A 27,155-nucleotide genomic window follows, 5' to 3' on the forward strand; every position below is an offset into this window, starting at 1 on the left:
ATAGAATTTTTAATTTAATTTTTCTAATAAATATTGTTGAATGTTCGTGAACGAGATCGAGCGCCAAAATATATGTTCGTATTCGGCTCGTTTAACTTAACAAACGAACTTTTAGCGAGCTCAAACGAATCGAATCGAGCCAAGCTCGCAAATTGTTGTTTGTTTTAGAGTTCACGGTTCACTTCCCTACACTATCGACCATCTCTTACTGGACAAAATTCTCGGTCACTTTTTTTTAGGTCAACCATGATTATTTTCATTTAACATAATTTATTTTTCATGAAAAATTTAATTATTTGTGGCTCGTAAAACTAATATGCTATTTAATTAGCTAAATAAAGTTTTATTTACAAAAAAGTGCGGAATTTTGAAGAAAAATAAAAATGGTAAAAATTTGACATTTTTTATAACTTTTTATGAATATATATATATATATATTTCAGGCGATTTTTTTGTAATAGATGTATTTTTAATTAATTATATTTTTTAAACTCGATAATAAGTTTTAGGAGGCAACTAAAATGACAACGAAATTCCTTAATGGGTAAGGTGTGTTTGGATTAAGTTTGAATTTAGTTTGGTGCTATTATCGAATATATATCAACAACATAGGAGATATTCAAAAGTATATATTTTTATACAATGTAAATATAATATATGATAATAATTCATACAATATATACTATTGGTCTCAATATAAATAAATTAAATGATGAGACATTTATCACTGAAGGATTTTTTTTTTAAACATACACAATAAATAAAGCAAAAAAGTATAAGTATATATATATATAATTTCACTTTCATTTAAAATATCATATTAGACAACTATTTAACCAGAAACGTTATTTCCGAACTTCAAAACAAAATCCAAACTTTAACAAAAACCAATCCTATGCAAATAATGGATTAGACTCAATAGACCATGATGCATGTCTAAACATAATTTGTCGACTATTTCAACGTACAATTGATATATTTTATGACTTTTTTTTTTTTCCATCAGTTATTAAAATACTTTTGGACTTTTTATATATTAAATTTATTTCATTGCTTTAATTTATAAACGTATGGTTATGATTACCAACCTATAAGCCACGCCATAATTTAAAATAATTAATGATACAATAATAATGCCCTAAAGTTAAAGGCTTCGTATAAATATGTTTTGGAGGATATTCAAGTTTCGATAATTTTTTATAATAATAAAAAGTTTAATACTCCCTCCGTTCCAAAAAGAAGTATCCATTTGTTTTTTGTATGTAATTTTAGAAATATTAGGATATAGTAGAAATAAAGTAGAAACCGCTAAAATAACCTTGTTAGTATATGTGATACAAAGGTAATGATATTTGTGTAATATATTGTAAGTTGTAAGGGTATTTGTAATGTTAGATAGATAGTACAATTACTAAAAAAAGGAAATTGATACTTTGTTATGGGGCGGACTAAAATAGAAAAATGGATACTTTGTTATGGGACGAATGGAGTATTTGATTTGATGTTTTATAAGACAAATAAATACTTATTTAATACTCCCTCCGTCCAGCTAGAAAATATACATATTTCTATTTTGGGACGTCCAATTACAAAATAAATATTTCATTAAATACCTTACTTTTTTTCACAAATACCCCTATTTTACATTACATCATTACTTTTACACCAAAAAGTAAAGACAAAAATATCATTACACTACTTTTAACTACTCACTGTAATTAAAATACTATTATTTCTGCGCCAAAAGTAATTGTATACTTTACGTATGAACAGAGGGAGTATGATATTTTTTTAAGTGCTAAAAGAACACAATCATAGGGTTTATTTGGTTTTAGTTAATTTCCACTGTTATATGTTAATTTTTTTTTAGATAAAATATCATATCAAATAATAATTTTATTTAAAAAAGAATTAAAAGCCAAATCACATAAACCTCTAACCAAACACAACTATATTACTTTCTTCATTCTCCAGAAATGTATATATAGTGTCATTTTAATTTGTCTAAACATAAGATATAAATTTAATTTCTATGGCAAATATAATCTTAAATTTTGGCAATGTAATTTTTTTTTATAAAAAATATTATATAAAAAAAATATTATACTATCAAATACCAATATTTTATTTTATTTTTTTATTTTATTTTCAAAATTTCAATATAAAAGGAACTTTAGATAAATAATTGTTGTCCCTGTTGTGGGACACAAGTGCACAATGACACACAAAGACATTTTGTGCCGATACACCATGTCTATGTCTCATCTATAAATAAATAAATAAAATTTAAAATTAAAACTAAAATTAAAATTAAAATCAAAATTGAAATTGAAATCTACGTATGGAGCATAATCAATGAGATAAGGTTCGGGCAGTGGTAATGAATATGCTCCATGCAAGAAGTGAAATTCCATTTTAATCCTTTAACAATTAGAAAATTCTTTTATTTTAATGACATGATAATTTATGCAATAATATCCCAATTTAATCATTAAAGTGCATAAATTCATACATCATTAAGTTCAAAGAGACTAACGTTACGTGTTTTTTCGATGTTATTTATTTATTTATTTTACGTTTAGATATTTTCTATTTAATTGTTAAAAACTTGATAATTACAGTATTACAGGTAGGGGTGAGCATCTGGGTTTTCGATTCGGATTTGGCATCCGAAAATCCGAAATTTTTGAAAAAATCAATCCGAATCGAACCGAAATCCGAAATCCGAAAATTCAAAATTCGAACTAAAAAATCTGAACCAAATCGAAAAATCCGAAATTTTAAATATTTTAAATTATTTTTTTAATTTGTAAATTTCTTTTATATTTTATTATTATTTTATAATATTAAATATATATAATACATAAAAGTAAATATATTTAAATATAATTAATAATTTTGAGTTTTTTATATTAAAATATAATATTTTCTAATAAAATATTAAATATATATAATAAAAAAATATATTAAAATATTATATTTCGAATTTCGAATTGGTTCGGATTTTAAGTATACTGATCCGATCCGATCCCAAAATTCGAAATTTTTCAAAAATTCAATTCGAACCAATCCGAAAATTCGAACCAAATTTTAAATTTCGATTTAGTTTGAATCGAATTTTCGAATTTTGATATTTTGTTCACCCCTAATTACAGGTCAATTTCTTGAGTCTTTTCTAAAACAGAACTATAATAATTATTATATGCATGTAGTTATAACTTGAATATGGATCAAATAAAGAATTGAACAACCCATGTTGGTTGTACATATAATATTTATATTATATACCAAAATAGAGAAAATAAAAATATTTAAAAATTGTTAACATATATTTTTGAAGAGAAATTGATAAAAAAAATATAAACAGAAAAAAATTATTTTTGGTATCCATAAGTTATAGAAATGTCAAAATATGTACATGCTATCTCTTTTTAATACTAGCTATAAATCATTAATAAAAAATAGTTCTCCCTCCGTCCACTTGCAATGTTTACATATTTTTATTTTGGAATGTCCAATTACAAAGTTAACATTTTATTAAATACCCTATTTTTTTCACAAATACCCTTACTTTACATCACATAATTATTTTTACACAAAAAAGTAAGGACAAAAATGTCATTACACTACTTTTAACTACTCACTATAATTAAAATACTATTATTTCTTAAACACCACGCCAAAAGTAAATGTAAACCTTGTAAATAGACGGAGGGAGTACTATTCTCTATCACCTAAAAATACATTCGTTTCTTTTGTATTTTAAAAAGAAAATGAATATATTTTTAGGCAGCGGGAAGTAATAGTGTTTAATTTGTTATAAATTGATATGAAATATTACTTTCCCTCAATTTCACATAAAATGTTTATATTTTATTATTTATATTCCATATAATTTATTTATTTTTAGATATATGATTATATATATATATACTTTAATCATATTTTAAATTTTACAATTTTATAATTTTTTAATCTTGTTATCTTAATTTTAATTTTAATTATTTTTATTATAAAATAATTATTTTTACTAATATATTTATTAATTATATTTTATCTAAATTCTTATATCTAGAGTAAGGTGGATAAAAAATCTCGAACGGAGAGAACATATTTTAAGTTTAATACTCCCTCCGTCCATTACCAATTTATCCATTTTGCCATTTTAATATGTCAATCACAAATGTATTGATTTCTTTTGTTTTAGTAGATGTACTTTCACTCAAATATAACAAACACAAATCCCATAAAAAAAAAAATAGCATAAATATTAAGGGTATAAAATTGAGAATTGTTGCAGATAATTAATTAGCTCAATTATGATGGTATATAATGATTAAGAAAATTTAAGTGCCGTATTGAATGAGGCAATTTGTAGGACGAATTCATTGTCATTATATTTTCACTCTTCAAGGATATATCTCATTTGTCTTTTATATATATATATATATATATACATATACTTTTATAATATGTCAACCCATAGTCTCTACTCGGTCGAATTTAATACCCTGCAAATTAAGCGAACCATGTATGACATGTAGATCTAGAGGCGTTGGAGTTTGAACCCATGACCTCACAGTTACAAGTTCATTGTCGATGCTACCAGCTCATTCCTTACTGGACTCATTTGTCATATTTTAAAAAAAAGTACATAAGGTACAAATTGATAACATAATGCATATACTCTTTTCATTTCAATCGAAAAATATATTTTTTTATTATTTTTATACTCATTTTTTATTATTATTATAATAAAAATAAATATTTGTACTATTAAATTTTATTTGAATTACAAACATACTATTATATATACAATTAATTTATATATAAATTATAAAAGACAAAAATTAAATGTCATAGTATAATAATACTTCATGTATTATAATATTAGATTGGGAGGAAGAAAGTATTAAATAATATAATTTTATCATATGAACCAACAACACGTGATAGTAGTTAACTAAATACATCATAATTAATTTCAATACAAAATATATATTAATAGTACAATACACCTATAAAATATAAACTAACACTCTACACCATATAGAAACAATTTACACCGTACATAATATATTAATTGAAGTTGTTGGGTAAAAAGAAAGACGTGTGTTGAAACATGTACACGTAAGAGATCAATTCCTTCGAGTTTAATGACAGCGGAAATAGAAAATTACGAGGGGTTTGCACTTCAAAAACACGTGGTATTGTTCCGTGGTTATAACTCTTGTGTGTATAATGGATGCTTGTCTATGGCTGCCCAAGATCAAATACAAAACAAACAACACACAAAATTTGTTAACCCAATTCGGTGTAACTACTTACATTTGGGGGATTCTAATCCAGAAGACATACACTAAACCTATCACAAGGTATACAAGGGACTCAAATGACTCAAATGATTTAACCGCAGTTCTAATCTTAGCATACTATCAGTATAACTGAGAGTAAGCGGATACAAGTTAATCTTTTTTTTCTATTGAAAATCCATTTCCTCCTTCTTCGGATGAGCTTCAAATCTCCATGAGAGCTCATATTCTTCTTCAGATCAAGGAGTAGTGAAAACGAAAAGATAGAAAGAAAATACGCTATTTTTCTCACTAGATTCAAACATTTTTTACTGTATTTTCACTCTACATACAAACAAACACACGGCCTCAGTGCAGTGTTTTTGACTAATTAACGTTGGGGTATTAAATGCGCCATTACAAACCTGCAATGTCCTGAATATTATCATATCTTTGACAATCTATATCAAAATAAAACCTATGCAAAATGGACACAAATAGCCTATACATAAGGTCTTCAGCAGCAATATAATTTCATATTTGAATCGTCCTTAAATTTTCATATTATGAAAAGTTAGTAACATATGTCAAAATAAGAAAAATGATATTTTTGTAAAAAAATTATGTACTGATATTTTATATTTTGCGTGTTGATTAAGACTAATCAATATCTATATTTGAATTCTCGAAATGCTTTTTGCAGTCTCGTTCGTATTTATTCACTATTTAGGACAAAGGTGATATCTTTACCAACCTTTTAACATACAAACATGAGCATATGTATGGTTCTTGCAACGTAAAATGTAATTTGATTTACAGATCTTAAAAACTTTTATTCTTACTATTATATAATTCACCAATATATTAATTTATACCCCATATTATTATTATTATTATTATTATTATAAATAGAATCACCGACCATTATCGTAACCGGCGGTTATGGAGTATATTATATTACCGCCAAAAGAGTTGCATGCAGTGAATCCACCCATTATCCGTAAACCCGTCGCTACATAATTATTATATTATACTCCCTCCGTTCCAGATACTATGTCCATGTTGCCGTTTCTCTCCGTCCCATATATCATATCACCTTTTTTTTTTTTTTGGAAAATGATTACACACTTTAATCTCATTTTAAATTTTTAATTTCTTTTTTAAATTTTAATTAAACTAATCAGTTATTTTAATCTTAATTTATAATTATTTATATTATAAAATAATTATTTTCACTAATATATTCTTAATTATCAACTAATTACACCCCTTCTAGAATACACTGTGTAGCAGAGAGTTTTATATTATTACCATTGTAAAATTAATAAGCAAATTAAACATTTTCCAATTATATATATACACATAATTACAAATACATGCATCGTACGTATGCGTGCTCGTGTGTAATAGATTAATTAATGATCATCTATATAGGACAGACAATCAGATCCAGAGACCTAAATAAATAAATATATATATATATACATATACATATATACGGGGGACCAAAATAAAGACCCATCAGACCCTACCCCCCACCCCATGTGTCCATTAATTCCTTGAAGACCTTCACATTATCAATCAATGATCATCTCCCACCTCACACACACAAATATACATACATAGATACATATATATATATATATGTATGTATCACCATCTTAATTAATTGTCAAGATTTTTATGTAGAAATGCCCTCCAATCACACTCACCATAATTCACCCCCTTCTGCTGTACCTACCTACACTTAACCATTACCACTATTTCTCTCACTATACATATATATATATATATATGATTGCCTTGCAACTGTGAGCTAATTAACCATTCTGATAATTCCGAAGAAATCAAAATATGGAGCTGAAACCGAGCGACGGCAGCAGGTCGTCGAGCAAGCACGATGACGAAGAATCCGCTAATAAAAGCACCACCAGCGGCGGGGGCGGCGGAAGCTACCCGCCGGCGGAGGATCTGAGCCTGAAGAGTCTCTCGAAGCTCATAGTGCCTCCGTTGGGCGTGTCCGCCGACGCCGCTGCGCCGGAGAACGATTCTCCCAATCGAAGAATCATATCTCCCATGGATTCCAGATACAGGTAATCAAATCAATTCAAAGCAAAATTAATTGATTTATTTGTAAACTTACCCTAACCCTAACATAAACCCTAATTAACACATTAATTTGGGGATTTTTGATATTGCGTAGATGGTGGGAGACGGTGATGGTGAGCCTGGTGACTTACTCGGTTTGGGTGTGCCCGTACGAGATCGCATTCCTGAACTCGAATCCGACGGCGGCGCTGTACATCGCCGACAACATCGTCGACGTCTTCTTCGCGGTGGATATCGTGCTCACGTTCTTCGTCGCCTACATTGATCCCACCACTCATTTACTTGTCACTAATTCATCCAAAATTGCTAAAAGGTCAGTTATTGTCGCTCACTACTGTACGTATTATATAACTTTCATGCTTTATTATTATTATTTTTGTCTTATATATTGTGTTATCTATTTCTTTATTTTGTTTTAATTTATAAATAGATAATAGAATTAATAATGAACTAGAATATACACACAATAAAAATATATAATTTTACGATCCTTTCCTTTGTCGGAATTAATGAATTTAAATTATGGCGCTTTCATTAATTATATATATATAAAATTAATGAATTGTCGTTTTGGTGTGACATTACTGGGAATAATTACGGGATAAGAATTATATGCCGTTCTAATTCCCATTCCCATTCCCATTCCCAGTGGTCGATTATTATATTCCATATATATATAAAGTTTTTTAAAAAAAAATAAAAAATAAATAAAAATTAATGTAATATTTTAAAATAAAATAAAAATTATTGTATTACGCAAAACTCAAATAGAACAAAGACACTATTTGATTGAGAAAGTGGGACAAAAAAGCGAGTTGTGGAGTGTTCAAAATGGGCCACCAATATCGATCGGATCATATCAGATCAGATCAGATCAGATCAGGTGCTGCTGATTGTTAAAAAATTAATTACATTAATTTAGTTTATTAATTAATAAATTGCATAGATTAATTTCTAAGCATATTGAAATTAAAATTTCAACACGTGATCTGGACCAATATAATAATAATAATAATAATAATAATAATAATAATAAAGTGAGGATTTGTTTTCTTATTTTTATTTTAATAGTGATTTAATACGATGCAATCTTACGCCAAAATAGTAGTATTATTTTTTATAAATATAATAATATTTTAGTTCATTGACTTTATAAATAAAATCATTATATTTGTAATTTAAATAAAAATTAAAAGCATTTTTTTATTAATGTATAATTACTTTTTACTAAAATAGTAAATATATTTTTGAATAAAATATACGAAAATGATAAAAATAATATTTTAAATTAATTAAGACCGAAAAGAGTATTTGAATAGAAAATATCTAATTTAATCCTATTATTTTGAGGATATTTTATGTAAATACATCTATATAAATATTTTTAAAAAGTTGTCTCATAACAATTATAGATTTAAACTCAAACGCCTCCCAGTCCACCTTGCCAATTTAACGTGGAGAAAAGGCGCATATTCAAATCAAAATTATTGCAATAAAATATATAAATTGTATAAGAAAGAATATAGAAAAATATACAAAATGGCCAGAACTTATCTAATCAAAATTATTGCAATAAAAAAGAGACGAGGGCCCTCCCATAGCTATTGTGCCTAGAGTAGGGTGGTTGATTAGATTTGAGAATTATGACTTAGTCTATAAGTGGTATATATATTTCTTTTTATTTTAGTATTTAATTGAATTTTAAATGTAAACAAATGATAACATACATTATTCTCCATGTTCAAATAGTTATGTGCATACGTGTGACATAACTACATTGAATGAATATTTGATATAATATTTTATTTTTTTATATAATATATTTATAGAGAAAAATAAACTATTATAAATAAATAATAAAAATAGATAAAAAAAATTGGAAAAAACACAAGTAAACAAATCCCCCGATTCAAACACACCCAATAATTTTTATTTAATTCAGCATAATATTTGAATACATAATATGTATATATAATTAAAAGCGGGAACAGATGTACATATTTTTTTAAAAAAATTTATATTATGGACTCCGATATCATATTAGAATACAATTTATATATATATATATCTAATTATGGACGGGGTGGATGTTACAAGGCATGCAGGTATTTGTCGACGTGGTTTATAATGGACGTGGCCTCTACTCTACCGTTTGAGACTATAGCCTTCTTTATTACTGGAAAACACCACGGCGGCGTCACCTACTCCCTCCTCGGAATGCTCCGTTTCTGGCGGCTCCGCCGCGTCAAGACTTTTTTCACCCGGTAATTAATTAATTAAGTAAATAATTCATTCACTACATCTTCTAATATTTCAATTTTCTTATTTATCGGTTAATTTAAATTTAATTACTCATCAGGCTTGAAAAGGACATCAGATTTAGCTATTTCTGGATCAGATGCGCCAGACTGCTCTTCGTAAGTTAACCATATATATATATATATATAATGGTGGTAACTTTTAGGGGTGTTCAATCGCTATAATTACCGCTTCAATTTGGAACAATCAAATCCGTGTTTTTTAATAAATATGTTAATAATTTTATTTCTTTTTTTTGTACCGGGTAAATATTTATATTTCCAAATTTGGTATCAAGTATATGAATCTATACTCAGTCAAGTATCCAATACCCAAACTTCGTTCTTTTTCAAAAAAGTCTATACTCGCTCCATCTAAAAATGGACTCAATTTTTTTAGCACTAAATTTTTACATGAGTGTATACTTCTCATTATTTTTGTTTTCTATAAAAATAAAAGTATAAAAATAATATAATTTTTTTTAATAAGAAAATGATAAACCTATTTGTGTGACAAAATAATATCATAATTTTTTAGTAGAATGGAAGAGTATAATATTATACTTTCCTCAGTCCCGGCTATGGTGTCTCCTTTACTGTAGACACGGGAATATGGGATAGGTATAACAATTAAATAATTAAGAATCTATTAGTGAAAATAATTATCGTATAATAAAAATAATTTTAAATTGAGATTAAAATAACTAATTAGTTTAATTAAAATTGAAAATATATAAATAATAAAATTTAAAATGAGATTAATCTAATATAAATATTATTACATATATATATTTAAAACATGCATTCAAATATTTTTTAAATTACATTTTGATAAAAGATTATTTAATATAAATATTATTATATAAAAAATAAAATTATATACAATGCAAATAAATCATATCTATATTATAATATTGGTAAGATGGGAATTTTAAAAGAATATAAATATATATTTATTTATAGGATATAAATAAAAGATATGAGTCAACTTAAAAAAGAAAAAAAAAACCTAAAATATACTATTAAAAGTAAAAATATAGAAATATAGTGAACTTAAACTAGAAAAGCCAAAGAAGCAGACCTGTGGTCCGGTAAGAGACAAGGGGTTACCCAGTGGTGTGAGAATTAATTGATGACCATGATGTCATGGATTCAAATCTCGATGTATCTAGATTTTGTTTGTCACATGTGGTTCATGTAGTGTGACCTAAGCCAATCTCCATCCCTAGTAATTTTTATTTTTTTACATATGATTGTTAAATCAAATGTAATTACAGGTAACGTTATTGCAAGTGCATTGCGCGGCGTGCTTGGCGTATCTGTTGGCCGACCGTTATCCGAACGGCGGGAACACATGGATAGTATCGGCCATACCGAATTTCAAGGAGACGACACTCCTCATACGCTACATCTCAGCCCTCTACTGGTCGGTGACCACCATGACCACCGTCGGCTACGGCGACATTCACGCCGTCAATGCCCTCGAGAAGGTCTTCATCATCTTCTACATGCTCTTCAACCTCGGCCTCACTGCCTACATCATCGGCAACATGACCAACCTCGTCGTCGAAGGCACCCGAAGGACCATGGAATTTGTAAGAAAAAAAATATATATTAATTTTACTGTTTTTTTATTATTTTTATTTTCAAATAGTCATATACTTTATTCATAGTCGCTCTAAGATTTTATACAAGCAGATATAAGACCATTAGAACGACTATGAGTAAAATATATGAATTTTATTGATAGCCGCTCTAATGATCCTATACATGTCAGATAGAGGACCATTAGAACAGCTATGGGTAAAATATATAACTATTTTTATGCATAGTATGCTAAAAAATATTGTTTACAAGATCAAATTTTATTTTTTTATTTTTCGAATGATGATAAATTGATCTATGATTTGTTGCTTGCAGAGGAATAGCATCGAGGCCGCGTCAAGCTTTGTGTCCCGAAATCATCTCCCTCCGAGGTTGAAAGAGCAAATTGTGGCCTACATGTGTTTAAGGTTCAAGGCCGAGTGTCTAAACCAACAACAACTCATCGAACAACTGCCGAAAACCATCTGTAAGAGTATCCAACAACACCTCTTTCTCCCAACGCTCGAGAAAGTTTATCTCTTCAAAGGCGTGTCGCGCGAAATCCTCCTTGTTCTGGTAAAAGCTTCATTTACTTTGAAATACTAATTCATTAACTTGCTCGTTGGAAATTTTTAAAGAGCTAGGATCGACTAGCCATAACTACTGAAAATGTATAGAAATAGTTTTATATATAATCTATAACCACCGAAAATGTTATCTAATACTATAATATTAAATATTGTCACATGTATTGACATACACTGTCAGAGCTGACATGGACTAGCCACAAAGTAATTTTCAATATCAAATGCCGATGTTGATTTAATTTTTTATATTTTGAATCTATATCAAAATTTGATATTATAAATTGCTACGGTGACGATTTCATGTTTTCACTAGTAATGTCATGTCAGCACACATAACAATACTCTACTTACAGAAAACTTCGTAAACAATTATGAGTTATATATATAACTATTTTTATGTATGCTTCATTTAAATGACTAAAATATATTTGCATACGACAAAAAAAAAATTATCCAAGTTTAAATTATTTATTAAATAGTATTTCGAAATAATGCATGATCTCAGGTTGCGGACATGAAGGCCGAGTACATTCCCCCGAGAGAGGATGTGATCATAGAGAATGAGGCCCCCGACGACATCTACATCATTGTGTCGGGGGAGATTGAAATGATCGAGTGCGAGAAGGAGAAGGAGAAGGTCATATGGGGTTTCCATTCCGGTGACATTTTTGGTGAAGTCGGAGCATTCTGTTCCACACCTCAAACGTATACATATCGTACCAAGACTTTGTCTCAGCTACTCCGCCTCAAAACCACAGCTTTAATTGAAGCCATGAAGCCGAGACAAGAAGACAACGTCACGATGCTTAAGAACTTCCTTCAGGTTAGCCGACACCCTAAAGCTTCGACATTCTTTACTCACATTAGTACAACGGAGAAAAATCATAAATTTAGTCATATATCTATAATCAGTTACCGGTTTTATCCTTTATATATTACTCATTCCGTTCCACTTAAATTGTCCACTTTAGATTAGGCACGGAGTTTTAAGTATTAGGTAATTAGTAAGTAATTAAGAAATATATTAGTAAAAATAATTATAGATTAAGATTAAGATAACTAAACAGTATAATTAAAATATTTTTTTTATAAATTACGAATTTTAAAATGTGATTAAAGTATATAATTATATTTCGAAAAAAAAGAAATGACAAATTATGTGGAATGGACGAAAATAGAAAGAGTGGACAAATTACGTGGGACGGAAGGAGTAATATTTTGCAAAGGTTCTTCTTGTGAACATATAAGGCCAAAATACAATCGAGAAAATAGACAAGATAAAAGAGATAACAATCATATACGATAAATTTTGTAATTTTTTCATACGACGAAAAAAAAATGCAGCATCATAAAAAGCTCAAGGATCTACGTCTGGGGGACTTGTTTCTCGAAGGAGGTGAGGAAGATGGGGATTCCAACATGTCGATCAATTTGCTAACAGTTGCCGGCACAGGCAATGCCGCATTTCTAAATGAGCTGCTAAAAGCGGGGCTCGACCCTGATGTTGGCGACGTGAGAGGAAAAACTCCATTGGTATATAAATATACGCTCTAACGAGTGTCTGATAATTATTTTACTTACCATATATATATTCATCATCTTGTAATAAGATATCATATATTGCTTTCGCAGCATATAGCCGCATCGAAGGGGCACGAGGATTGTGTCGTCGTCCTTCTAAAGCACGCATGTAGCTTGCACTTGAGAGGTAACGAAGGCTCTAATTATATATGTTCTCAAATCACCGATGGTTATTCATGGAGAATTTTATTATAAAAAATATAGTAGATCAAATGCTTATTTTTATCTAAAATATTAAATTTCAAATACATTTTCTATACAAAAAATATATACAATATATATTTAAATCACATTAAATACTTATTTTTATTTAATATTTCGAAATTCTTCTAAACTCTAAAACATATATTTAAATACAATGAACTATTTCTATACATAATTGACTAAATAATCAAAACTATTAATTACATGATCAAAATTCCATTCTCTCTGCTAGAAAACTTAAACTAATAGAAAAATGCATCATTTCGCCGTACTGATCTCTCAGATTCGCACGGCAACACGGCGCTATGGGATGCCCTCGCGGCGAAGCACCATTCGATCTTCAAAATCTTGTACCATTGGGCTTGCATCTCCGACCCCTACATCGCCGGCGACCTTTTGTGCACGGCAGCCAAGCGAAACGACCTCCAAATACTAAAAGAACTCTTGAAGCACGGCCTATACGTCGACTCCAAAGACAGGCACGGCCAGACCGCCATCCAAGTCGCCACAGCCGAAGCCCACATCGACGTCGTGAAATTTTTGCTCATGAACGGGTCCGAATGCAATGAAACGGTCCGCGACAACATCCCCGCTGCAAATCTAAATGAAATCCTGCAGAGGCGCGAAATCGGACACCAGATCGTCATTCCCGCCGAAGCGCCGAGCGAGGTTACCTACATTGGCGCCGCAAATGAAAACGGGCAACGGACGGGGAGTAGCGACGGCGGCAAACGGTCGACGTTTCTAAGGATTAGCATATATCGAGGACATCCGAGTAACCGGGCGCGGAGAAATTGTACGGAGCCTGGAAAGCTGATTAGGCTGCCGGATTCGGTGGCTGAGCTGAAGAGCATTGCCGGAGAGAAATTCGGTTTCGATGCGACGAATGCTGTGGTGACGAACGATGAAGGTTCGGAAATCGACTCTGTTGAAGTGATTAGAGACAATGATAAAGTGTTTATAGTCGAGAATTTAGATGAGATTCTGTAGATCTTCTCAACGTTGTTATATTTTGAATTCCAAAAAGATATATATATTGTGAAAAATCATTGTGATTCTTGACTTAATTGATTAAAATTTGGGTCTGTTTACTTCGAGAGTTTTTTATTTTGATTTTATTATTTAAAATTTTTTTTATTTAAAAATATCAAATTAACCACTTATTTCTATTACGTCAAATTAGTAAACATTTTATTAAATATTTTATTTTTTTCCAAGAATATTTTTATTTTACATTATATCATTATTTTTACATTAAAAAAAAAAAACAAGAGCAAATATATCATTTTATTACTTTTAACAATCCACTTTAAAAGTAAATATTTATTGTGTGTGTGGACTGTGGAGTATTATATTACATCAAAATTTTATTTGAAAAGATTATACAGAAGTTCGATCTTTTTTTCAGTTTTGAAATTTTAAAAATGAGAAAAAAAAAATAATAATCCTAATTGATGTAATATTTGTGGAAAAAGAAAAAAGAAATTATTATTTGAACGAACAAAGCAATGTAATAATGGTGGGAGTTTTTCAAACTGGCGTCCCCACGCACCTTCACTTCTTCGTCTTCCTTCTTCTACTCAGTCGCTTTCCACTGGACTGGACTTCTTCGCCAATCCTCTCAATTGAATCTTCAGATTCACGCCATTTATTGATTTCATCTGCACGACTGCATTGCACCACGGGGACGGCAACTTGTTTTCATTCTTCGCTTTCGATCTGCCAAGTTTCTGTTGATTAATTTCCATGGAGAGGCCACAGGCAATAGCCATGGAATTCCCAGCCAGCGACACCGCTCTTTCCTTCACGCCGCCCAAAATGCCGACATGGCTCAGGAGGCGGTTGTCGGGGACCAAATCGGCTCCAGTGTCTACGGTCGAGGAAATCCAAGCCAAGCTCCGTGATGCCGATCTTCGCCGTGAGGTCATTTCCAGTGATTATTATCACTTTTTATGTGCCAAGCTCGAAATTGAGTTAGAATATGTTAACTTTATCTGTTTATGGCTTCTAACACTCTTTTAATTAAGGTTTTGGAAATTTATAGAGTCTGCTCTACTTCCATTTTTGTTTCTGAACCTTAAATCCCTTCAAACTTTTGAGATTTACTAAATTAGGTGATTTTTTAGTAACATATCTGGCCGAAGTTTTGAGATCTGTTTGGTTAAATTTTCTTTCTTGTCTCTGATTGAACTCATCGAAAGTTTATCTTAGTGTATATGTCTACATCTCAATTTTTTGGTTAAGTTCTTCAATAATCTGCTTCTTCTGCCTAATCATGCTAATGTTTTTACTAATTCCACCAGATTTATTTTTATGTTAACGTACCAAACTACAGAAATTCCACGAGAATTTGACAAACAAAGCTAGGATGAAGCCCAGAGGACCTTCTCAGTCCTCATCTCAAGAAGATGATCAGGGACAGCGACTCAAGGCTAAGCTCCTGGCAGCTGAAGAGAAGAGGTTGAGTTTTATCACCATGACTTTGTCAAATTTCATTCTCTCGAATCTTGAGTTAAAATTGGCTAATATTCATGTTTCATACTGTTTCTCGTGTGATTAATCCTTTACATAATTGCTTGATTGTCTATTTATGCCAATCTTGGCTTTGCTCCACATGATATTTGCATTCACTTTTTGATTACTCTATTTGATTCCTAGGTTGAGCATTTTGAACAATGCTAGAATGAGACTGGCTAAGCTTGATGAATTAAGACAAACTGCTAAAGCAGAGTGTGAAATGCGATTCCATAAGGAATGTGCTGAGTTAGGAATGAAGGTTGGGATGAGGGCAGAACAAGCAGAGGCAAATCGATTGAATATCCTACGTGCTTATCGTCAACGGTTGGCTACAGTCAACGAGAGGACTTCTCAGCAGTTAATGCAGCATGTTGCTCGAGACAGAAGGTATAAGGAACAAGTGCGGAATGCAATGTATCAAAAGCGTACAGCTGCTCAGAAAAGGCGATCGGGTCTGCTGGAAGCAGAGAAGAATCGTGCACATGCTCGGGCCATGCAGGTGCATAAGGCTGCCAATGCCCTCACTCATCAACGAGAGATTAAGAAAAGTGAAATGGAAAAGAAACTAGAAGATCGGCTTAAAAAGGTAAAACACAAATTGTTGGCTAGTATGGTTTTTATCAATATTATTCTTCTGCTATCATCCCAGCTTGTGGCTTTTGTAACTATTAAAAAACTTTACTGTGAACAGGCAAGGCAAAAGAGAGCAGAAGGTTTAATGCTGAAGGGAAGACCATCTAATTCTGTTGGCAGCAATTGGAACACAATGCAGGAGCAGGCTGATAACCTTTCCCGAAAATTAGCTAGGTATAATTTCTAGATGTGGCTCCTGTGTATGATGAAGCCCAGTGAATTTCATAGAGAATTCTTGAATATATTTATAAAACATTTTAGCACATTTATTTACCCTGCAAGCTATCATATTATTTTCTTATATGGGAATATTGCATTGCAGGTGCTGGAGGAAGTTTAAAATTTTAAAAAAAACAACTGCACATCTTGTCAATACTTACAATGAGTTGAATATTAATGAGAGGTCTGTGAAGGCAATGCCATTTGAGCAGTTTGCGCTTCTTATGCAGTCAGCTGCCACCATTCGTCCGCTTAAAATGTTGCTTGATAGAATTGAAGAACGCTATGAATCATCGCCAGCTGTTGGATCTGCTACTTCTGATATTGAGCACCTCCTCAAGCAGGCAGCATCTTCAAAACAGAAACAATCTCATAGGAAAGATATCTCCAGGAGAGAGGAAAAGAAAACTGCCACTGTGAGACGAAGTTCTGAAAAAGCTACTGTTCAATTACCAAGGTACCAAGCAAAAATCGTGCTCTGTGCTTACATGATAACAGGGCATCCAGATACTGTCATCAACAAGAAATGGGAGCACGAGATGCCTTTAGTCAAAACTGCAGGGACATTTATTTATGAATTTGAGTTGCTGATTAAGATACTGTTAAACGGGCCAATGCTTGTTTCCAATGAGAATTCTCACCCCATATCAGTCTCGAGAAGGACCTTCAGGCTTCAGCTTGCTGCATTTGATGCAGCCTGGTGTGCCTTTTTGAATAGCTTCGTGGCGTGGAAAGCTAAGGATTCTACAGCTTTAGAAGAGGATTTGATTGGTGCTGCTTGTCGTCTTGAACTTTCTATGAGGCAGATGTGTAAAATGACCCCTGAAGGGATCACAAGCCAGCTCTCGTATGCTATGAGTACAGTCCAGAAACAGGTTCTTTGTTAACATTTATTTATTTCACCACTGCTAAATAAATATATAGCCAATTGTCCAGAATGTGTCGTAACTATTGTCATGTCATGGTTTCATTACCCGAACTTTGTTTCTTAGTAAAGAATACACCTGAACTTTCAAATGTAGCTGATAATGCACTTCCATTCATTTCTGCTGTCATCTATCTGTTTTCCTTCAAAGTGGTAATTCCCCATGAAACTAAGCTTCTGTAAGATATTGAATGATCTCCTAGCTTTGTGCGCATCTTTTGCGATTTGTGGTTTAATATGGTATTATGATAACCCTGCATGCAGGTATTTGAAGATCAGAAACTTTTGAGGGAGAAAATTCTACAGCTAAGTGGAGATGCGGGCATTAAACATCTGGAGAAAGCACTTTCCGAGACTCGCATGAAATTCTTTAATGCAAAGGAAACCAGAAGCTTAATCACACCACTGTCTGCATTTATCTCATCTGCTTCTTCCATTTCCCCTTCTTCCAGTAGCTCGGACAAGGAAGGTGAACCAACAGCTGTTGCTACAGAGAGAACACCTGCAGTCGAGTCCGTATCTAGGGATGGGACCAATACAAATGAAGTAAAAAACATCGCATCAAGCGGTAGTATTTTAAAATCTCCTGGGAATAGTTTGGACATGAAAAATGCAGTGATTGTTAATGAATATGTCCATGGAGAACACATTGTATTTTCTGATGATCCCAGTTTGCCTGGCAAATACCTAAATTACATGGTTAGTGAACTTTAATTTACTTGCATGCTTCTTTCTTTTATTTGCTAAGAAATGTGGTCTATTGTGTTATTTATTCTTTTTATATATTTATTAATTTTTTTGGTCTATTATCTAATGGTTCTTAAGTACGACATTTTAATCTCTTACACCATGAACAGGAAAAGTGGAAAGGGACAATGGAGAATGCCTACTGGGATTGGATTGTTGAATCAGTTAAACAGGATGATCCCGACTACAGTCATGTTCTGAAATTGATGACAAAGGTGCGGGACGAAATCTACGTAATGTCTCCTCAGAGCTGGAAGCAGGAAGTTCTTGAAGATATCAACCTGGAAAGTCTTTCTCGGGTGCCCAAATAATTCTCTTGCTTTACACATTGATCCAAGCTTTAGATTCCTATTTATTTTTGGATTCTAAAGCTAAATAACATTTGCTTTGGCTATTGTACTCATAGGTGCTGAATTCAGGCAGCATCGATTTTGAATATCTGAGAAAGATTCTCGAATCTGCTCTGTCCAGTTTGCAGAAGCTCTGCGCTCCAGTTGACGAGGATGAAATGAAGGAGAAACATCAGAAATATCTCGAAGAACTCGATCATACATGTTGCACAAATATGTCATATAGTTCACAAGTTGTGATGATAATGAAGGCCTTGCGCTATGTCCTACAAGAGATTCAGGTTTGTCTTTGTTTAAGATTACTGAACTTGTATTATCTATATTAATATATGTATGCACAAACACATTTCCGATTAGAAATTAAAGTGGCACGCCCTCGGCTTGTCTCAGCAACTCAAGCAAGAAATCACCAAAGCACGCATACGAATGGTGGAACCAATTTTGAAGGGACCAGAAGCTCTAAAGTATCTTCAAAAATCTTTCACTGATCAATATGGGGACCCTTCTAGAGCTGTCTTTTCTCTGCCATTGACAGCTGAGTGGCTCTCATCCGTTAGAGAGAAAAAAGATGTGGAATGGTTTGAACACAAAAAAGCTCTTTCAGAGCTGGCCAAGAAATTTGAGAACTCTTCAACTTTTCTTCCTTCTGCTCTCCAAAGTGGAGGAAATCTGTCCAACACATCTTACACCTCTAACGCCACAAAATATTTCGGTTTGTGATATCATATGCATTCATACACATATTCTGTGCTTTCTACAGCATCATTCAGCATACTTACCTGTTTTTAACACAAGATCTTGTCTGTTGCTGCAGAGACAGTTGGATCGGGTTTAGAATGCAAAGGCGACGAGATTGATGTATTGGTAAGGTTAGGCTTGACGAGGCTGGTAATGAAGGTAGATGGTTTGACCGAAGGACAAATACCCGAAACTATGAGCTTTAATCTTGCCAGACTTAGAAGTGTGCAATCCCGAATTCAGAAGATTAGTGTAATTGCAATCAGGCAAGAAATCTCATCTCTTTCATGAATTTTTCTTATTGTTATTATCCAATTCAATATTTTTCCGAATCTCTCATTCGATCACAGCCTGCTGGTCTTGCAACACACACTTTTCACCGAGAAAATGGCGCCAAGCCAATCGAAGATGGAGAGCATACTTTTGATCAGTTTCCAACGGCTGTCCGGTTGTCTGGACGAATCCCTTTCAGACGCGGGTCTCCAAGACATTGTCGATACACTCGGTGCTGTTGTGGAGGACGAATGCAAGTTCAGCGACGCAGAGGTTCGGTCGATGAAAGAAATCATGGCGAGAATGTTGTCCAAAAGCCTACAGGAAGAGAGTTGTGTGTTCGTCCGAGTTTCTGAGGCTGTGTATTTGGCTGTGAGAGGAGTGGTGCTCGGTGAAACCGGGATACAAGGGAGAAGGTTGGCTGAAATGGCACTGCAGAAAGTCGGGGGCGTGCTGCTCGCGGAGGCGGCAGTTGCGGCGGGGTCGGCGCTGGCAGGCATGGCAAAGGTGTCTGTTCTGGTTCATGGGGGTTGGTATGCAAATTTGATCAAAGAGGTCGCGGTAGAGGTCGAGGTCGAGGAGAGTGCGTAAGATTAACAAAAGAGGTATGTGTTTGTGTTGTATTAGAGATTGGCTAAAATGTGGAATATTTTGCTGCTGTTGGGTTGATGTTTGTTTGTGGCTTTCTGAGTGTGAAATGTGCTACAAAAATCAGGGCAGGGTAAGCAGAAATTTAAGTCAAATTTTATTTCTACGTAATGATATAAATGTTAAATGTGCTGACGGAGACGATCATCATGCTGCTAATAACTGTCTCACTTTTTATTTTGAGTTTAAGTAAAATATAATTAATAACTAAATTAAAAAATTCCATCTTATATGTCGAATTTACAAAAACTGTATAATTATATAATCTAAAAAAAAAAAAAAGGGGACAAATAAGATGTGAGGGACCAAAATAGAAATATTGGCCAAAAATAAAAGTGAGACAAGGATTATCAATCAATAAGCTATTATTATAACGTAGGTATAAACTTTTGCAATTAAACAATAATAACAACTACAACATCCAATTCACGTACATACATTCCAAAATGTATGTGGGTTTTCGAACATATAACACAACATAGTCTCTGCAGTTTCTTACTCAGAGGCCAATGCATGTACTACGTAGAAACTGAACTGAAAACCATAATATGTACAATACGCATCACTTTCCCATCGTTTCCAACTCATTCAGGAAGTATGGTTCAGCATTTAACACCACCACAGAATCTCCCAAAACTTTCAATCATGCCCCACCTCAACACCGGCCAGCTCTCGCACATTTCTTTGGCGCCTCCATCGCACATACAGCCCAACCAGATAGAATATAAATGAGAGGGCATAGGCTGAGTAGTCGAGCAAATTCATGATGTTATGACGACCTGTTTGAAATTGAGATAGTATGTTTTGTATGAGAGCAAGGAAACTTTAGACAGACGATGTCAAGGCAATACACAACCATTAATCCTCGAACATATAGATAAACTGATAAAGAAGAGGATAACTATACTCTCCTCCCCCCCCCCCCCCCTCTCTCTCTCTCTCTCTCTCTCTCTCTCTCTCTATATATATATATATATATAAGTAGATGAATCAAATTCGTGCATCCTACAAATGGAAAATTGCAAGACTTTATACAGCATCTTATGCTGACTAAAGATGGAAGTTTACGTATATGCATCTCACTGATCAACATCAAACAAGTGCCGGAGATTTAAGAGTGTACCTAATCGGAGGAAATCAAAGGGGATGAATGAGTAAAGGACTCCAAGGAACATCTGCAAATAAAATAATCGTTCAAAATTTATGTTAGCAAAGCCAATAATATGCAAGAAATTAAACAGTCTCCCCTCATAAAAGACACAGCAAGCAAAAGAACACATTTGTAACATACGTATATCACAAAAAATTTCAGAACTACATACATATAGCAAAGTGCTAATTCAATATAGAGAATAAGAATAAGTGATCTTCTTGTGCATATGTCTTAGATTACAGAGGTTTGTGGGGTAACAAGGAAACCGAGCACTCGAGTCGAGTCTTGATAACTGAAAAAGGACATGGAAAAACTGCAGCAAATTGAGTTTCTGTGGTAGGTACGAGTATTTATAAAAGCAGCCAGCAGTAGGTTGCATCGTAACTGCATTCCTTGGGATTAAGTAACACGAGGCTACACGGAGAGTGAGACCGTGAGCGGGGAGGCAGATATAGTATGTGGCTTTGTGCAAAAGGTTAACTTAGAATAGATTGGGGGGGAAAATGATTGGATGATAAAAAATCAGCAACTGAAATAAAACTTAATTATTGAAACTAAGAACAAATGAAGAAAAGCCACTATTTCTCGTAGATTTTAGTTTTTGAAGCTGTAATGAACTCAACTGCAATAAGTCGCATCTCATGGAGATAAGCACCAGGTCTGTCTGGATTCAACATCTCGCAGATCAACCTCTTTAGGGACAGTGGAATAGCAAGAACTTTCTGTTGAAACAGAAGAACAAAAGAATATAAGTTCTTGGAGAGTATTAGAAAACGATCAAAGGTGTGTGATTTCAATTCAATAGAGTTCAGGATGACACATAAAGAAATCTAAATAACACATAAGATGTTTTAATGATCATGTAACTAGAAGATTAACTTAATGTCAAATTTTGTAGAACTAAGTCAACAAATTTGAAGGTGAAATTTATTTACATATTCTTGACTGTGAAACTCAATATTCAGAATTACCATTAGCTTGTGACTGTCAACCACAAGCATACATTATTTATTTTTTATTGTTTCGTGATTTGTTTGCATCACGTTTAGACTTCTCTACTCATTACTGGAGAACATATATTGTTCAAGTTTAGTCGATCATTTTGCTTGGAATAATATAAACAAGAACTGAAGACCAAATGCATCAACTAACCAGCATAAATCCAGAAATGCCTCCTACAAATATGCGATTGTAGTTTCCAACACTCTTTAGAACTTTACTAATTTCTGCTTCATGTCCCCGATATAATGATGCTTCAGGCATCAATTTAGTTATGAACTGTGAGCACATTGGACACTTGCATGGCTGCAATGTAGCACTGAAGTTCCAATACTGCAAAATGCAACTTCCTGTGCACAGAAAATTACTTTGTGAGAAGCAGAAAGAGAATGTCAATAAACAGAAACCTGTAACAAAAAAGCAGGGGAAGCTCCATTTCTTAAATTATAGTAAAAAGCATCAGATATGATCAATTGTGGAGAAAACCAGAAGCTATGTAAAAACCATGATATTTCAAGAACATATATCATTATCGTTCTAACTTTTGACAGGAGCTCGAATCAGAACCAGTTTTGATGCGGCATAGCCACAATTTATTTTGAGGTTTTTCTATGATTCTCTAATCTGTCTAATTCTGTTAATTCTAATCGTAATTTTCACTTCTCTCATTACTGCAGTTCAACAAATGCAACTCGACCTTAACAAGTTTCAGCACTTGTCCAGTTTCCTCCACCATATATTCATGAGATCAAAATCATAGAAATCGAACACAAGGCTGATTGATAAAATCACAGCAAAGGAAAACCTCACCGCAGTACCAGTGACCGCAAGGCGCCCGACACGGAACTACAAAATTGCCGAAGCAAATAGGGCAAACGTCATCAACGGGAGGATGCTCCATTAATGAAGTTTTCCTCTTCTCCTCGGCAGATGTCGCTGGCGTTAGCGCATCGCTATCAGCAGCAGTTCCGGCGATAGATTCTCCCTGGCCAGTTGAGACTGGTCCACCGCCGATACTGTGCGGATCGGTGTCGGGACCGGGGTCTGGGTGGCAATAAGGGGTTTTGGAGAAGCGAGAGGTGAAGGATCGGCGCATGGTGCGTGAAGGGAGGGGTAAGGGGGCAGGAAGATTCACGAGTGCGGTTTAGACCTTTTATAAATTTTTACAGAAAATAATGAAATATATATATATATATATATATATATAGAGAAAGCAAAATAGATTCGATAAATTCAAATTAAATAATATAATATAGGAATAAATCAAATTCAAATATTAAATCTACTAAATCTAAAATTTAATATCTAAAATAGTTCAACCAAATTTAAATATTAAATCTACTAAATTTAAAATTTAATATCTAAAATATCTCAATACAATTTTTATAGGACATCAAACGCCATTTTTGTCTCTGCGAATGACACGATAGTTCACGCTTCCGTATCCACTTGCTACACATGATTAATCTAGTGTCGTTTATTTTGTAAAACTTATTTTGCAATGATTCGTTCCCACATTATAAAAATTAAAATAAAATAAAAATTTTATCCAATGAATAAAGATGAATTTGTAATAGTAAAATTTATCTAACTAAATCTAATTTACATATTATTAAATTTGACAAAAACATTTATTCAAAACGCAGCGATTACAAAGTTTTATATTATAAAAACAAAATAAAATAGAAGAAGTCGAGAAAAGAAAAATTATAGACCGAGATAAGGACAATTACTTTTACACCGTATAATCATTAGCCAATAAAAATAAATAAAATTATTACAAATCTAATAAAATACTAACAATAATAAATTACAAGTATGAATAATAGTATAATAAAATCTAAATATTAAGCTAAATAGGACGAAAATGAAATAATAATAATAATTCAATAGAAACAATAATTACAACAAAAGCTCACCTGCACAGGAAGAACTGTAACAACTTCAGCAACCAACACAATAGTAACAATTAATCTATAACAATAACTATGCCAACATATACCGATCCATCCATCCATCCATCACAATACAATGCAACACCACAATAACTGCAACAATATATCAGCTAATCTGCTCTTTACAAGAATCAAAAATGTCGAATAATCGAAGCTAATCCTCACCTACATTTCCGGCTCGAGAGACATAAAAAAAATAGCTACCCCTCGCCTACTCGTGTGCTCGCGCCCAATCCTCCGGGCCCGAGAAATGCCTCCTACGTCCCCGGAGGAGCCCTCTATGCCCAACACCGATCAAAAACAGAACCAAAACTGCCACGCTCGCGCCCACGTCAAACATTCTTTGAATTCCCAACCCGCCTGGAGTAATACAACGCCGAGAACTTAAAGTAACTATGCGTCGAAAAGATTTATAGCCGAGCAAACAAGGAATTCTTACCACTCGCCATAAACTCAAATTCCCCTTGCTCGTAGAGTAATGCCAGAAATAACTGCGGTTGAAAACAAATCCCCGAAATCAATATATAATCCCTTCAAATGCAATGTGAAAATAAATTATGAAAACTGAATGCATTACATTATCATCAAAATAAAAAGTTTATACATAGGTAACATGACTCGATAGATTCAAATTTAAATAATTGAATATATAAACTATCTCAACCTGAACAATTTTAGTCTCAACAAGACATTTCATCATTTACAATTGAATTTCACATCCTTTAGATTAAAAATTCAATTATAGGTTAAATGTAAATTATATAGACCATCAATCAGCTAAATGTTCAATGTTTTTTTACCCCAAGAAGGCGCATTATGTAGTAGATGCATCTCAGGCCGTCGGGATCTATGAGAACCTTCAAAATTCTTCCTATAAAAAGGGGCAGCGCCTTCATTCGCTGTCGGATTAAAATTCAAAAACAAAGTTAGAATTCCATGACAAGACGACGACAAGAGTATAAGCAAACGAATCTGTAAAAGACGATCATACATGGAAAGTGCCGAGCACTCCGCTGATGTAAAGGCCATTGTACTGATTCACCTTCTTAAGGATCTCAACGCTATCGTGCGCCGGCTCCGTCAGATCGGAAGATTCTGGCCTCAGGTTGACGATGAGGCTACAGCACAAAGGGCATTTGCAAGGCTGCATCGAAGATCTAAACATCCAGAACTGCAATATGCAGCTTGCTGTAGACACAAAACAGAGATTCAGACAATACTTTAACATTTCTAGCAAAATCTGTGTTCGTCAATTTGTTGATCTAAGAATTAATTGAGCTAGCAAACATGGAAAGGTTAATTTCACAATCTACAACGAAATTTCGAGCAAAATCGACTAAAAGTTCGTAATCAATGATTTCTCAACCCTCAAAAAATCGACTAAAAGTTCGTAATCAATGATTTCTCAACCCTCAAAACCCTAACAAAAAAAGTACGTACCGCAAAACCAGTGGCCGCAGTTCGATCTGCAGGGGACGGTGAATCTGTCGAAGCAAATTGGGCATACATCGTCTAGCGGAGGGATCTCCTGATGGTACATCCCCTCGGAAACGTCTTCAATTGCAGCTTCATTCGCAGCAACCTGCAGATCTTCTTCTTCTTCTTCTGCCCGTTGTAGTCCGTCGGTATCGGAATCTTCCTCCATGTTCATTTCCATTTGGTGCTTGGCTTCCCGGTGGAGAAGAGGTCGGGAGTCCATTGCTTCATTCTCAGGCGGAATCGAAAATGGAAATGGAAATGGAGATCGAAATCTGGTTTAATCCTCTGCTGTAATGGTTGTTGAGCTGGTTGGTGCTTGGATCTTATCCCGTAAGAGAGTTTGCAGCAGATTGAACAGCACGGGGTCAAAATTCGCTACGCATATTATATTGTATTATTTGTTTTGTCGTCGTCGTCGTCGTCGTCGGGTTTCGTTTGGTTGGTTCCATGTGAGAGAGTAAGGGCAAGGAGAGCGTATTTTGTCGGTTAGCGATTGAAGGCGGCAAATCACCGCATAATGAGTTCCACTAATGGACCAACGGTGGCGACACGTTGCAATCTAATCAATCCAATTTATTTAATAATTATTTAATAATAATAATTACTTCCAGCTCAATCCAATCCAATCGCCGCTTGTCCTTTTCAATTATATTTATCCGTTCGCGTCGCTGCCACGTCGATTGTGCCCAGAATTTTTTTTTTCCGTCGCTTTAAAACGCGTGTACTTTACTTTTATTTATTTATTTTAATGAAGTTTTTACTTTTAAATAAAATAATTAATACTCCTCCGTCCAATCTTTTTTCGTTTACTATTTTATTTCGGTTTATTTTACTTCATTGTTCCTGCACATGTATTGAATGCTAAT

The 27,155-nt window shown here is 33.1% G+C and overlaps 4 protein-coding genes across 5 annotated transcripts; 2 read left to right on the plus strand and 2 right to left on the minus strand.

The window, feature by feature from the left end:
- The first annotated feature begins 6,978 nt into the window (after positions 1-6,978).
- Positions 6,979-14,744, plus strand: LOC127255692 (potassium channel AKT2/3). Of its 2 annotated transcripts, XM_051281369.1 has the most exons (10): positions 6,979-7,384; positions 7,495-7,713; positions 9,506-9,664; positions 9,760-9,817; positions 10,975-11,292; positions 11,618-11,857; positions 12,374-12,691; positions 13,213-13,401; positions 13,501-13,576; positions 13,937-14,744. In XM_051281369.1, the coding sequence occupies exons 1-10, from the start codon at positions 7,146-7,148 to the stop codon at positions 14,641-14,643; spliced, it is 2,523 nt and encodes an 840-aa protein (XP_051137326.1). In that variant the 5' UTR covers positions 6,979-7,145; the 3' UTR covers positions 14,644-14,744. The 2 variants fall into 2 exon arrangements, with proteins under 2 accessions (XP_051137326.1, XP_051137334.1); XM_051281377.1 differs by lacking the exon at positions 6,979-7,384 and having other exon boundaries at positions 7,573-7,713; positions 9,498-9,664.
- Positions 14,745-15,175: 431 nt separating this feature from the next.
- Positions 15,176-20,864, plus strand: LOC127255720 (uncharacterized). Its single transcript, XM_051281416.1, has 11 exons — positions 15,176-15,576; positions 15,989-16,113; positions 16,312-16,756; positions 16,862-16,977; positions 17,126-17,897; positions 18,212-18,646; positions 18,805-18,993; positions 19,101-19,325; positions 19,435-19,756; positions 19,859-20,048; positions 20,133-20,864. Exons 1-11 carry the CDS (start codon positions 15,400-15,402, stop codon positions 20,644-20,646), a joined length of 3,510 nt encoding a protein of 1,169 aa, XP_051137373.1. The 5' UTR covers positions 15,176-15,399; the 3' UTR covers positions 20,647-20,864.
- A 186-nt stretch (positions 20,865-21,050) lies between these two features.
- Positions 21,051-25,097, minus strand: LOC127253925 (uncharacterized). The gene is made up of 6 exons (XM_051278746.1): positions 24,976-25,097; positions 23,666-24,005; positions 23,009-23,205; positions 22,480-22,578; positions 21,827-21,878; positions 21,051-21,482 (listed from the first exon to the last, which is right to left on the minus strand). Exons 2-6 carry the CDS (start codon positions 23,949-23,951, stop codon positions 21,343-21,345), a joined length of 774 nt encoding a protein of 257 aa, XP_051134703.1. The 5' UTR covers positions 23,952-24,005; positions 24,976-25,097; the 3' UTR covers positions 21,051-21,342.
- On the minus strand, positions 24,804-26,761 carry LOC127253930 (uncharacterized). Its single transcript, XM_051278755.1, has 5 exons — positions 26,251-26,761; positions 25,802-25,998; positions 25,611-25,709; positions 25,250-25,301; positions 24,804-25,170 (listed from the first exon to the last, which is right to left on the minus strand). The coding sequence occupies exons 1-5, from the start codon at positions 26,507-26,509 to the stop codon at positions 25,022-25,024; spliced, it is 756 nt and encodes a 251-aa protein (XP_051134712.1). The 5' UTR covers positions 26,510-26,761; the 3' UTR covers positions 24,804-25,021.
- Between the last annotated feature and the right edge of the window lie 394 nt (positions 26,762-27,155).

The sequence above is a fragment of the Andrographis paniculata genome, unplaced genomic scaffold (genome assembly GCF_009805555.1).
Source record: "Andrographis paniculata isolate CXL003 unplaced genomic scaffold, ASM980555v1 Contig12END, whole genome shotgun sequence".
Taxonomy (NCBI): Eukaryota; Viridiplantae; Streptophyta; class Magnoliopsida; order Lamiales; family Acanthaceae; genus Andrographis; species Andrographis paniculata.